This window comes from Crocodylus porosus, unplaced genomic scaffold (genome assembly GCF_001723895.1).
Source record: "Crocodylus porosus isolate Cpor-Errol unplaced genomic scaffold, CroPor_comp1, whole genome shotgun sequence".
Taxonomy (NCBI): Eukaryota; Metazoa; Chordata; order Crocodylia; family Crocodylidae; genus Crocodylus; species Crocodylus porosus.
In genome coordinates, this window is record NW_017728949.1 from 2,532,638 (window position 1) to 2,547,616 (window position 14,979).

The 14,979-nt window shown below is 48.2% G+C and overlaps 1 protein-coding gene across 1 annotated transcript in view; it reads right to left on the reverse strand.

Annotated features, from left to right (window-relative positions):
* WNT3 (Wnt family member 3) overlaps positions 1-14,979 on the reverse strand; it is a 65,457-nt gene that overhangs the window by 12,506 nt on the left and 37,972 nt on the right. The window contains exon 2 of the mRNA XM_019553619.1: positions 1,098-1,339. Within this exon, the coding sequence (XP_019409164.1) occupies positions 1,098-1,339 (242 nt within the window). The remainder of the gene's footprint in view (positions 1-1,097; positions 1,340-14,979) is intronic.

Sequence of the window (14,979 nt, forward strand, 5' to 3'; positions counted from 1 at the left end):
TACTTCACAGTCAGGGCGGCTAGGATCTGGAACCAACTTCCAAGAGAAGTGGTGCTGGCTCCTACCCTGGGGGTCTTTAAGAGGAGGCTGGATGAACACCTTGCCGGGGTTGTTTGACCCCAGTACTCTTTCCTGCCCTGGCAGGGGATCGGACTCGATTATCTGCTCAGGTCCCTTCCGACCCTACTAACTATGAAACTACGAAGTCCCTGGGACACATGGTGTGCAGGGAGTGGCACCTCAGGACGAAACAAGGCTGAAGCCACTGCTGCTGGTTCCTGCCAGGCTTCAGTTTCCCCTGGCTGTCACTTGATGGGTTGAATGTTCCTAAGCCCCAGAGAAAGAAGTGAGGTTTGGGGGCAGGGTGGCACAGGCCTTCTCCATCTCTCTTCCCTCCCCACCAAAGTAGGTTTCACAGAGATGCTTGATACTTCCCGAGGACTCAGCCTGGTGCTGTCTGCCCAAGCTAAGCCTCTCCCCTTTGGACACAAGGTCCAGTCTTGAAGGATGCTGCAGCATGTCTGCTTGGAGAGTGAGCTTTCCCATGTGCACTCTGACCCCTTGGCAGGAGACAGCCCTCCACAGGGCCTCTGGCTCCCACTCTTGGAGATGGGGTGTTCTGATCTCAGTAGCTCTCTCTTATCAAGGAAAACTCCCTCAGAGAGTAACAGCAGCAGCAGACTTATCTTCTGGACACTGTTTTTGTAAGCATCTGAAATAGGAACTGGCACGTTCCTCTACCTTAAGTCCAAACACCTTGAAGGGCAGAGCTTAGGCCTTATCCCTTTATTCAGCATTTGTCACAGGTCCACTGACATAGCTCTGGCTTTTGTGGATCTCCTTTCCCCAGGCATTGTCTAGGGGGCCTGAGGACCTAACACAGGGTGGCTGATTCCACTGGGTAGCAGGGAACTTCTATGTGCTTGCTTTTCCCTTGGTTTTACCTTGCCACACCATCACACACTTTGGGTCAAGGCCCGGTGCCTGGAGTGGACCTTGGTTGGATCCTCTAGACCCCCCTAAGAGACAAATATCACCCCTCTTCCCCCCAACCCCAACAACTTCCTGTTCGTTGACCCAGGCCCTGACTCCCTTACCTTTATCCAGAACTGGCCCAAAGATGGCCAAGCTGTCATCAATGGTGGTGCAGTTCCAGCGCCGGCCCCGGAACTGGTGCTGACATTCCTGGATGCCCAGCTTCACCCCCTCAGCCACGCTGGGCATGATCTCGATGTAGTTCCGGCAGAAGCGGAGCTGCTTGGGGACCAGGCCTGGGATGGAGCCGCACAGGATCGGCTGGGATCCCAGCGAGGTGTACTGCTGGCCTAAAGCAAGGGACCTGGGAGGGAAAACAGAGAACAGGTAGGGGCATTTGTGAGACTGTGCCACAATGGGAGAAATTTAGCTGGAGTTGCCCTCCCTGGCCCAGGTCCTTCCACTCTCCATGTCTTTACTGAGGATCCTTCTCCCTAGCCAGGGATGAGATAATCATGCAGGGTGACTTCCATAGTTAATGCCACTGGTTTGAAAGTGCTTGGAGACTCTGAAACAAAAGGAGCTGTAGCAGCACAGATGTTAAATTCAGCAGCAGAGCCCAGCTAGAGGGCACAGAGAGGAGAGACCTGGCACTCTGCCAGGGAAATCAGCAGTGGCAATGGGATCTAGTAGGGAAAGCACTCAGGAACCCTGTGTTCTACCACTCAGCTCTGCCACTGACACACCATGTGACCTGGGGGGGGGCGGTAATATCCTCCTTTTTCTCTTTTTCTACTTTGAACATAAATTTCAGCATGGGGACCTGTCCTCACTGAGTGCCTATACAAAGCCCAGCACAGTGAGGTTTCAGTCATAGCTGAGGGGTCTGGGTGCCAACACCATGTTGCCAGCAATGGCAATGCAATCAGCAACAGAGGGAGCAGTAGAACTCAGGAGTCCTGCTTCCAAGCCCTAATTGGCCAAATAGATTGTAGTCATTTAGGCATGGCATGAAAGTAAGATGTCATGATGCATTGTCCCCAGAGGAACCAGGAGCAGCCAGAGGACCTCTTCCCTTTATGAGAACTCCCAGAGGAGCAGCCTTCTCCTTTCACAGGCTCTGTGTGTTGAGATTGGAGGTCCTGGGGGAGCCTGGCTGGGGAGTACTTCTAGGAGAATGGCACCAGGTGAAGAAGGAGCTCCTGGCAAGAATCAAGATCTGGCTAGGCAGGGGTGGCACCTTCCTGTTGAGACCACGTATAGGAATCACTTCACTCACGACAGCAAAACCACCATTCCAGGGCAGGGTCACAACTAGTGACCCTGCTATACATCAAATGTGCACTGTCCAGTCTCTACTGGGTGACACCTGCTGATAGACTTAGCAGGGAAATGTCCTGGCCAGAACAGGGCCTTTCCAGTCTGAGCCCTGGGTTTCTCCATATGGGTGAGTGTAGTGCTGAGAGATGAGTGTGCCTTCTTCCACAGGGAAGAGGGCAGCAGCACAGTGCATTCTACATATTCCCTGTGTGCCCAGCTCCTGCCCTTCCATCACCTTCCTGTTGCAGGAAAGAGACCTCGAGGAAGCAGGTGGTGATGGAGCCAGTGGGAGCTTTGAGCAATGCAAGCTTTCAGGGCCTGGGCAGGGTGCACAGCTTCAGGGTATTCTTGCCCAAGCCCTGAAAGCACCATTTGGACGAGCGCCTAGCTCTGGTACCAACACATCTGTCCCTTAACTTTGGGAACCACAGCCTATGTGACATGTCCTGACACATCTGGCTCATGCCACTCCAAACTCTCTGGCCTGACAGCCAGTACGGAGGGTCTAATAGTGCTGGTCAGGTCAGTTGAGCACTCTCACCAAAAAATCCTGTCCCATTGTAATGCCATGCTGCTTTTTGGAAATCCCAGCACTGACACCAGCATGAAGAAAAAATGAGCTCACTTTCTAATTTTGCTGCTTTAATACATGTGCATCCAGAACCCAAGGCCCCTTCCTAGACACAGCTGGCACCCAGATATGGCATAATGTTCTCAAGAAATCCAGCTATTTTTATTCTGTACTTTGATATTTTTCTAACTACTTCCTTGTTTTGCATGAGTTGATATGGCTGGGCCATGCAATTCCAGTGCTGGACTACAGGGGTAGGAAGCTAAGTGGAAGGACCTTTTCATGCTGCTTCTTGTGCTCTGAGACCCTCATCTTCCAATGAGGAGCAAAAGAGCTGCAGCACAGCTTCTTGGATTGCTTTGCAATGCCTCACAGAACATCAGCTGCCCAGGGCGCTTTACAGGTACCAACTACTGCTGGGACAGAGATGGGATGACCTGCTGTCTCCCAGGTTCTCCGCAGAGCAAAGGAAAGAACACTGTTGTTATGTAGAAGACAACGTCCTATCTCAGAAGGCTGAAAACACAATTAGAGGATCCTGTATCCTGCATCTCTTTCCAACCAAGAAGGAAGAACTGGGTGCAAACATGAATGTAATCAGAAATGAGGGCGGAAGCAATCATGATATGACAGAATTTGTGAAACAGTAAAACAAGGGCACTGGACTTCAGAATATAGCAGATTCGATCAGCTCAGAGAAACAGCAGGTGAGGTCCCACTAATAGGGAGACTGAAGGAGTCTAGGAGGGCTGGCAGTTCCTTTGGACTCTAGTATTGGAGTCTCTACAAGAAAAGGGATATAGGTAAGAAGTTACAGGAGGGCAGTATGGCTGCACAAGAATGTCTTAGCAGAATCAAAGGAGAAACACACAGGTAATGGAAGGAAGGAAGTATAACAATACCAACATCCAAAAAAGGTGAAAAATGTGATACAACTGACAAGGGATGCTGAAGACGACAAGGAACTCTACCAATATGTCTGATGGGAAAGAAAGACCAAGGAAATTGTGGATCTTCTGCTTATTGGTGAAGGTGGACTATTAATGGGAGACTTAAGGAAGACAGAGCTCGTCAGTAACTACTTTGCCTCAGTCTTCACAGTCAAAATAAACTGCAACCAGACAGCTAACAAAATTAATATAAACAAAAAAGAGAAATGGATGCAGATTATAAAAGAACTTTTGACAAATGTGAATGAATTTAAGCCCAAATAAATTAATCCCAAAGTACTGAAAGAACTTGCTGAAGAATCTCTGAGCCACTAGCAAAGTCCTGAGTGACAGGTAAGGGCCCAAAGGAAGGGGGTATGAGCTAACTTAGTGCTCACCTTTAAAAAGGTAAAAAGGAAGGGCCTGGGGAATATGTAGGAAGTTACTAGAGCAAATGATAACAGTCAATATGTAAACACTAGGGCTGTGCAAAGCTTCGGTAGCCAATTTGATTCAGAGGAGATTCGGCCTGATTCGGCAGCCAAATTTTCAAATCCAAATTGAATCGGGAGACCCATTAAAAGGTCTGAATCAAATCAGAAGCCTCTGAATCGATTTGGAGCAATACGGAGATTCAGAAGACTTGCAGCAAACAGGAACTGAGAAGAAGGAGGGGGACAGGGTGATCTTCCATATGTGGAAAAAGCTGAGAGGGGGGAAAACATTTTGAGGTGGACTTTCACAGAAACTCCTGCACCTATCCCCATGAAACATAGCAGGCTCATGCCCTCAGAAGGGGCTACCATCCTTGCTGTTCTCATCCGAATCTGCAAAAAAATGACTAAATTATAGGTATTTTAGTAACTCCCCATTATAGTCTATGGCCAAATCTTCAAATCGGTGCCGAATCTCTGAAACAGATTCGGCCAAATCGAACTGGGACAGTGATTTGAATCACCAAATCGAATCACTGTTCCCTGAATGGGCCAAATCTGAATCCAAACCAAATACTTGCTGCTTTGTACAGGCCTAGTAAACACCTTGAGGAAAATGGGGTGGTCTCTGGGTGGTAACATGGATTTAAGGACAAATCTTGCCAAGCCACATTGCTTGCTAAGGGTGAGCAATGAGGTCAATGACTTCAGTCAATTCAACATCTAAAAGAATAACTACCAAGGGAAGTACTTGTGACATACAAAATACCAAAGAGCTCCATGCAGTCCAGAAAGAGCTGCTTAATGAACTGCCTGAGTCTAATAACAGAGACAAGATGGGGGCAGGAAGATTTGTGCAAAGCATAGCACCAAGCTCAGCTGTGGTCAAAGGCAATTGTATTACTGCTCGAGTCATTTCCTAAGGAAAACTGTCCTTACCGTTTTTTCAGAGATGACACCGATAAATTCTACTGTCTGCTTTCACCAAGGGGAAATGGGAATTTATAGATTCCTACAGCTGAAGGCCATAAGGGACCATTAGATCATTTAACCTGATACTACAAACCATAATGTTTCACCAGTGAGCCCTGCGCTGAGTCCATGAACTTGCATTTGACTGAAGCATCTCTTCCAGAAAAGCACCCTGTCTCAATTTGGTGACATAACTGAGAATCACTACTTTCCTCCAGAGCTTGCTATAAGGGGTTCTTGTCACTCTCACCATGATATATTTGTGTCTAATTTCTCACATGAACTCATTTGGATTCAGCTTCCAGACACTGTTTCTTGTTACGCTTTTCTCTTCCTGTTTAAAGAGCCTTTTAGTACATGATATTTTCATGAAGGAATTTATCTGTATACTATAATTGCACTGGTGCTCAGCCTTTCTTTTGATAAACTAAATGGATTGAGTTCTTTATGTCTGCCATTATAAGGCATGTTCTCTAGCTCTTGAATAATTTGGGGAGCTCTTTTCTGACCTCGCTCCAGTTTTTCACTATTACTTTAAAAACATGGGTATCAGATCTGTATTCCAATGTCAGTCTCATCAGTGACACACAGAAAGGCAAAACTGCCTCCCTGCTCCTATTCAGTACTCAGCTGTGTACACACCCAAGAATGCATTTGTTTTTTGGCCATAACATTGCCCTGGGCATTATGTTGAGCTTGCTTATCCACTACAACCAACAAAATCCTCTTCAGGGTCACTATTAGCCACTATTCTACATTACCATAGACATGGCCTGAATTCCTCATTCTTACAGTCTAACTGAGTGGGCATTTTGTTTGAATGTGTCCAGTTTTCCTAGTGATCCAGACTGCGATTTATGACTGCCATGACCTCATCATTATTTAGCAATCCTCCAAGATTTGTGTCAGATTTAAATTTTATCAACAGTCATTTTATTGTAAGTCATTGATAAAAATATGACCATCAAGCCTAAACCTACCCACTGAAGATTATTTCCCTTTGACAATTGCTTCTGGGCTATATCAGTTCCTAGTCCATTTAATGTGTAATTTTCTTGACCGTGACCTTGTATGGTGTTATTTATTTTTAATCAGAACATCATACATTACTAAGCCAAACACCTTACAAGAGTTTACATCCACAGAGTTACTTTTATCAATCAAATTTATAATTTCATCTATGAATGAAATCAGGTTTGCTCAACAAGACCTGTTTTCCATAAATCCATGTGACAGTAAGTATGAAACCAGGAGCAGAAACTTGGTAGAAGCTTGAATTAACTTGGATGAAGAAATAACTTGGTGAAATTCTCCTGGGTTATCCAGGAGCTCAGACTAGATCAGGGATGGCCAACCTGTGGCATGCATCTCTGTGTGGCATGCAGCAGATCAGGGAGGGGACAGGAAACAGTAGCAGATGAGGCAAGGAGCAGAAAGCAGAGCAGCAGATTAGGCAGGGGCACAGGGTAGGATGCAATAAGCAGAAGCCAGGTCAGTCAAAGAGCATGGGGTAGGGAGCAGAAAGCAGAGCAGCATATCAGGTAGGGGAAAGGGATTAGAGTGGCGCTTAGGGAGGGTGCAGGGCTAATTTGTGACGTACCTGCCAAAAAAGTTGGTTCCCACTGAACTAGATCATCATAATGGTCCTTTCTCACCTTAAAAGATGTGAAAATCTACTAGCCTTGACATTTCTTGAAAGCGAACAGCAACAGAAGGAAGGAACACAGGATAGAAGTATGCCATGTTGGAAGGGTTGTAAAGGTGACTGGCAATTCCAAGGATCAAGTTAACTGAAATGATTTTATTTCCACTGTAACAGAGGAAAGGAGATGAGACCTGGGATCTAGGTCTGCAGTCTGCAGATTCAATAGCACCAGAAGAGGGGTGGGCAAAATGGTGGATCCAGCCCATGGCTGGACTCCATTTCCCAGCAGCCCTAGTGGCTCCTTTGACTGCCACTGCTGGACCCAGCCCTGCTGCCTGGGCACCCCAGCCCAACCACCCCACCACACCCACTGCCAGGGGCAGGACCTGTGTGGGCAGGGCACATAGCCAGGTGGCTGGAATGAAGCCATAGCCGGAAGTGATATGGGCAGGCAAGGCTGGGAAGACCCCAGGATCTTGAGGTGGTTACAGCATGCTGCCCTCACACCCCTGCAATGGGTGCAGGTTCCGCAGGCGGGAGTATGTGGGCAGCAGATCATGGCATTGCACCCATTCCATGCTGTCACCACCCCAAAATCCCAGGGTCTCCATGCAGATGGGCCGGGAGACACACAGGCAGCTGTCTGGGGCTGGGGCTGGGATCTTGGGGTGGTGACAGCATGGGTCCAGGGTAGAAACTGTGACCTGCTCCTTGCACCCCCATTCCTGTGGAACCCACACCCATTGCAGGGGCATGTGGGCCGCAGATTGTGGCTTTGCCCTCGCCCTGGCACTGACTCCATGCTGTTACCACCCCAAAATCTGGAGGTCTCCCCAGCCTCACCTGCCTATCTTGCTCCCAGCAGTGGCCCCATACCAGCCACCTGGCCATATGCCCTGCCTGCATGTGTCCTGCCCCTGGCAGTGTGTGGGGGGTGGTTGGGTTGGGGTGCACAGGCAGCAGGGTTTGGTCCAGCAGCAGCAGCCAGAGGAGCCCCTGCCACAGGGGCTTCCAGGAAAGGGAGTTAGTCCACAGTGGGCCGGATCCAGCTTGTGGACTGTATTTTGCCCACTCCTACACTAGAAGCTCATGGCAGTCACAGGCAGGAGTTTTGCTCTCTGCCAATGCACAGGGAACACCTGAAATGTTGAAGGAGGCTCCTTTCTCAGAGCCCAGTGGGTCTGCCCTTCAGTGTAATGGTGCTTTGCTCATTTTCCCTAGGTTGTTGTACCTAAGCATTGCTAAGGGCCCCAGTAGGGAGCCTATTTCAGTTCACCACCACTCTACACTACTAGATGCCAACCAGTCCTGGCTTCATCATGCCAACATTGACCCACTGGTGCATGCTATGCATCTCCCTTTGTGTCTACCCCTCAGCATAGGGGAGTTGTTACAATCTGGCTACAAGGCTTCTGACTCTTTAGCTCCAGCTGTAGCAGCAGCTCCTACTTTTAGTTTTGTAGGTCCCCAATTCAAGTCTTGGCATATCACCCAAGAGACACTAAACACATTGATACTACATAAATAGATGTATCTGGGTCCAAAACACTTATAGGCTCAATGACTGTTCTGGTCTCCCTTCTCTTCCAGGCCAAGGCCATCTATACTTTCTAGATAAGACAAGCCTTTTTTTCTTCCCTCTCCTGTGCTCCCTGTAACAGCTTCTGCCCCATTCTCTTCAATAGCTTTCCATTGCTTTGTCTTTAGACTCTACCTTCTCCTGCTCTGCACCAGTCCCTTAGGCGTTGTGGCAGCTGCCACACACTCTGCAAGTTAAGTGGCATTTCAGCCTTCTCTCTGAAGTCCCTGGCTTTTAATATGATGCTGAGAGCTGTGGGAACCAACTAATATCTTTGAGCAGGCAGCATGGTCTAATGCAGTGGTTCTCTACCTTGTTAGACTCAAAGCACCCGTCAGAAAATGCTAGCTCTTAGGGTTTGGGGTATTTTTAATTTCAGAAACATAATAAAGCAATTATTCTGTTTTGAAGAACTCAGAAAGAGCATACAGGGCAGAATGTTTTTAACTCCATGAATACCTATTTGAAATATCTGGTTTTATCTTGGGAATCATATTTGCACATCTAACAGTGCCGACCTTGAGCAACAACCCGCAACACCCCCAAAAGGATCTCAAGGTACCCCGGCATGCCATGGCACCCTGCTTGAGAATCAGTGGTCTAAGCAATAAGGCACTGTCTTGGAAGTAACTCAGAGAGCTGCCAAGTGGTTATGGCTCCCACAATTTGCAGTCTTCTTTTGTGTAGGCTCAGCAGCCCTAAAAAGAAAGCCAGGAGCCCACTTTCTTGAGTTGGGCCACTTAGCTTTATCTCCCCAACCACCTGTGTCACTGGGGCAGTCAAAGGTCCAACTAAAAAGTGGTGGGGTAGAAAGGTAGGACCTCTCTCCCTAGTCCTACTCTCAAACTAAGCTTTGCCTATATAACTTGAGACTTAATGTCCCTCCAAGTTTGTGAAGGAGCCTACTCTTACAGCTGTGTACACATCTCCTACCCCCTTAGCCCTTTGGCTCCCCATTTAAGCCAGAAATCCTTGGCAATTACACTCCCCAGCTTGTGAATCTTTGCTCTGATCTCACTGAGCTAATGGAGTCAGTGTTTGGGGTGTTGTGCATGAAGAACAATGGAGTCTATTCAAAGCCAGGTCCAGTACCTTGAATTCTCAGACCAGCTCTGTACTGGTTTCTGCACTGAGGCAGGCCTGGGCACCCAGTAAGGGAGAAATACACTGAAAGGGCAGTTATCTCCCAAGGATCTATAGGCTCCACTGGCAGAGACAGTCTCCAGCTCTTGAAAGACAAAACACAGCAAGAATTCTAGTGCCTGCAGGGATGCTTCAGACAGAGCGCATGTTGACCTGCTTTTGAGCTTTTCCCAAGGCCAGCACTCTGCCTCCAGCCACACTTTGACATGACATGAGTTAAAATAGCCATTCCCCAGCTTCCCCTGCAGGAAGCTGACAGATACTCTCTCACCTGGGCCAGATGCAGCACCCGAACATTGTGTGTGGTCTAGAATCGTAGCCTAGATAGACTGCAGACATCAGAAATGCCACAGACAGAGGCTGGAAGAGCTGCTCTCATTTTTGTGCATTCCTGAATGTGAGAGGACAGAAGTGTGTGGAGAGTGGGAGGATGAGGGATGAGAGGAAGGGACAATGCACATGATGTGTCCATGTAAAGTATCTCTGCACAGGGGGTGGGAGGCAGTGAGCATGTGTGCACATGGGCATGTAAAGGATGATGGCACAGTGTGAGGGAAATCCCTATTCTCCTAGCTATTTAATCCTCTAAATCACTTTGAAAGAACTGACATTCTCTGCCGGGCCAGTGACTCCTTTTGTTCCCATCTTATAGAGCCAGTTGCATGGGATAAGTAAATTAATTCCAATATTGTTCTGGGGTGACTAGGCAACACTGCAGGATGACAAGGGGTGGGGGTGGGCAGCCTTCAGAACTGGCCATGCCCACCTCAGTTTAGCTTCTAAAACTATTACTGGAAATTATCTCCCATCGACCCTCCCCACTGCCATTATGGCACAGACTACAAGGCAGCAGCCATCTTGCACATGGGCCACAGGGTGGTAGGATGGCTCATAGGTCTGTTTGCAAGCACCTCTTTTGATCTCCATACCAGTCTTCCTGTCAGAGCTCTCAGGCCTTCAGCTCACATGCTCAGGTACCCCGACAGTCTGATGCTGGCTTGTTCCTTTACCAGTGGAGAAGAGAAGCCTTGCACTAGCCTTGTATCACTAGCATCACTAATACGTGGACTTCCCAAGGAGCATTCAAAGTTTGGACAGACCCAGTTGAAAAGGAACATAGTTGCTGAAGTGGGAAATTGCAGTGAGGTAAACCACCTACCTTGAAATGAGTGTAATAACACTTTGAGCACAGTCTCTTCATGGTATCCTCCTCTATGCTCTTTTCCTGCATTCCAGTGTGGCCCTGTAAGGCAGGCTTGACTTTTTTTAATTTTGCAGCTGAGGCATTGCTGATCTTTTCTCTCCCTTTTTTCCTCTGTATGTCATGGTCCCATCTCCTTCCGCTGCCCTAAATAGGTCAAATTCCCTCCCTGCTACTCCCTTTCTGTAACATTTGTCTTCAAGACCATCCTCTTCTCCTTGTGGAACTGAGTGAAAGGTCCCTGAGGATGATAAATCTGCCCAATATAAAACCATATTCATGGGTGACTGGTGCCTCCTGAGTCGGGGGAGGGGGGCACCAGCAGCCAACTGCTGACTGGTGGCAGGGGGGTGTCTCCCAGCAGTTGATCACCAACCCCAGAAGTGCCGGCAGCAAAACCAGAAGCTGTTGGTGCTTCTCTTGGCATCCCCACTCCTCGGCCAGCGCCAATCTCATGGCGGGGAGGGAAAGCACTGGCCAGCACTTCTCTTGGGACCCCAACTCCCTGGCCAGCAAGGGCCAATCTCAGGTGGGGCATGTGCCCCCCCCATGCATTGCCTATGACCATATTAAAGAACTCAGGACTGGCCCAGTGCAGACTGCACTGAAATTAAGAAAGGGGATGTTAGCTGGAAAATAAGGAACGGCTGTCTTCCAATGAGACCTACTGGACAGGATATTCTCCTGAGGGGCAGTGTGAAAACTGTATTGCTGGGGACATTGAAAACCGGACTAAGCAAAACACTGAGAATCGTGTGAAAAAGAAACAATCCTGTCCAGAGGCAGAACTAGGTGAGCCAGTTCCTGGTGATATTGCTGTCATCTTTTAATTATGTGCAATGCCCAGTCAGAAGAAATAAACACCATCAGGGGAAGGATGATTTATTTTGGATCCGTCATGTCCTTCCCCTGGCTGTTAACATGGAGTCAGGTGAGCAACACCAGTATCGTTAAGAGGCATTGCTATTATGCGAGTAGTAGGCTTGGACTCCACTGGAATCAGAGCCAACATTGGGTCCTAGATTTTTCCAACCAAATTTGAACAAAAAATGGCCTTTTATCCAAAGGTTTGTTGTGTTTAGAGTTTTCCAGGGTTGTGAAAATGAGGGGAGAATGAGAATGAAAGGGCAGAGGGGAGATTTGGCTGACATGGTGTGTGGTAGTGCTTTTCAGAGCTTGTCTGTAGATGGACAGTGGTGTATTGCCATGCAAAAGCTGTCCAGCCACCCCTCCCCCCTCCATTCCTGCCACCCTGTGCACTCACTTCATGTGCTACTGGATAAATGTACTTATCCCATAAAACTTGCCCTGTAGGTTAGAAGCAAAGGGGTATGGCTTTTCCTGTCAGAAAATTGAAAAAAATTCACATTAAAAATTTTGAAAAGGAATTAAATGTTCTGTCTACCTTTCTAAAAAATGTTTACTGATTAATCCTACAATTTTCTGACCACCTCTAGAGTTCGTCCAGGCTGATGGGGTGTGTGTGGGAGGGGGCGGGGATGGGACAGGGGCCTGTACCTACTGTGTGTATGTTAGAGCAGAGGTTATCTCCTTGGCTTGGAGGAGAAATGGAAGATCTTGATGCTTAAGAAGGAATTCATTTACACCTCCCTCCACCTCCCCGGCAGGATTTACTCCCTCTCCCCATGATCTTATACTCCACTGTGAGCCAGGACAGTCTGTAGGCCAATAAGCACAGGAAGTCTTTGGATGCCATCTCTGCACAATAGCAGCACCCTGTCCCTGGAGGCTTTGTAGTATTCCTCACATTGTTCATCCTTTCCTCCTCTGAAGAAGCTCCTCATCTAAAGGGCAAATGTAGATGTGTTACATGCATCTTTAACCATGCTGTGCTGTTTCCCTTGACTACCTCATTAGAAAGAGCTTATACTCTCAGCTCAGGATCCCCACAAGCTCAGTGACAATAGGGCTCAACTCAGTGTATAATCCATACGGAAATACGTGACATTGTGCCTCAGGTGGAGGCCTGGAGAAGGCAGCTGGATGCAGTGGAGTTAGACTTCAGTCAAAGAAATAAAAACACAAGGTAATTGCCTCACAGGAAGGGACTGTTTTGGATGCCATCTAGTCCAGTACCCTGACTCCAAGACCCTGACCAAGTCCCCGAACCTCTTGATCAGCCTCCTCCTGGCCCTAGCTAAACTGACCATCTATCTCACCAGGAAGGAGGCTCTGGATGGGGGACCCCCAGTAACTTTGGGGCCATCTTCCTGCCCCTTATCTGAGTGCTGGGGTGAGATCCAGCAGGGAGTGTGAGGAGGTAAGTGAAGTGTGAGGAGAAAAGCAGGTAAGTGCAGGATCACACACTGTCTGGACCTTCTGCAAAGAGGTAAGTACTGTAATAAATGCCTAGTTGTTGAGGTGGGGTGTTGTTCAATTCACAGAACTTAAGAAGGGGTGCCTCGAGTCTAAACAGGTGGAGAACCACTACTGCAAGCTTTCCGCCCATCAGTTACCCTTATAGCACAAGGCTGAAAGCTGTGGGCTCCAACCCATGATTCAGGTTAAGACAACATTAATTTAAGATAGCATCAGGAGCCTGAAATCATGGTTGGAACTATTTTCATTAGCAGTGAACACAGCTGGGGTTTCTTACTATGGGCTTAGTGTTGCATTTTGGTGAAAAGAAGCCGCCCCTTTCAGAATAGGATGGAGCACACTATACAGACTTTGTTTGCAGACTGATGCTGTACCTGGGAGATTTTGCCTGTGTATAGCAGAGAGGGGCGAGCCCTGGTCAGCTCTAGAGAGGTAAGGACTGGATTTATTACAATTGTCTTTCCAGAAAGAAACTTAAAGGTGTAATGAGAGGCCGACAAAGGGCTGGCCTGGATTCACAGTTGTTGCCCCTGAATGGACCTTTGGTGGCCCCTGGACTAGGGTGACCATTGGTCCTATTTTATACCAGACCATCCTGTTTTTAAACCCTTTGTCCCCTTTCCATTTCTGAATGAAGAACGGATTGCAAAAAGTCCTGGTTTTCAGTTCATTGGTGGAATACGTGTCAATCATTTGTTCTTACAATTCTATTGGCTATGCCTAAAGGTGGGGTGGTGCACAGCCAGGAGGAGCCGGGTTCGGAGCCAGCCAGGGAGGGAGGGAGGTGGCCTTTTTCTTGTGGCCTCGCCCCTTGCTACTGATTGACCAAGGGGCCCAGTGGCCCCACCCCTCACTGCTGATTGGCCAAAGGTCCCACTTTTCACCAAGGGGATGTCCTCTATTCTGGAGATGTGTCAGTGGCCACCCTACCCTACACAGATGGCTTGGGTGAACTCTGTTGTAACAGCCTTGGTACTAGGGGTTACACAAGAACTTCCTGGACTAGCGAGACTGAACTCCCTGTGCTGCCTCTAGCACAGAGCTCCCCAACCCTCATGGCCCATGGGCAATGCTGTGAGCAGCGCCAGCCCTTGCTCTCCCTCTCAACAACAGGTGTAACTTTTATATCTCCTGTGGCTGCGAGAAGGGTCTGAGCCATGGGTGGGGAACTGCTGCTCCGGATTTCTCCCACAGCAGGGGTGAGTTGAAAGCCTGGCCTACTGCCATTCTGCAGATATTCAGAGGGCTTCATGGACCACAGCAACACGAGCACTAGATCTACAGAACTTTTGTAAAGCCAGCGAACTCATTCATGATATCATCTGCATAAAGATGCACCTGGAGTGGCACAAAACATGGCAGCTGTGTGCAAAGCTCCCTTCACCTTAGTTGTGCAATTCTCCCCCACCGTGAAATCAGTCATGAGGCTACCACTAATACCTTTATTTCCCTCCTTCACATAGCATGGAGAACCTTTCCTCAACATTTGGGGAAGCTGGAAGTCATTCAGAATCACTCCTAAGCCCTTAATCACAAAGACATAGTCCAGATGCCCCTCTGACATCATCCCAAAGTGACAGACCAGGACACGTCATCCACTCTGGGCTCTAGGTGATTCTTGCTCAGGGTCCTGTGGCTCCTCAGGCTCTCTACACTGCCTCCTTCTGCCAGCACATCTTTACAACGGGAAAGATGCAGGAAGGAGTCATGGCATTTCCTTCTATAGGAAACTAACTGTATGTTTAAGAGGCTCAGGCAAATGCCAACTGTGATCAGCTGTTGTGTTGTGTTGCTGGTGTTGCATAATGCTGATCAGTTAGAAACATCTTATTTTGTTTTAAGTGTCCCCTTGTAGGGCAGAGCCAGTAAC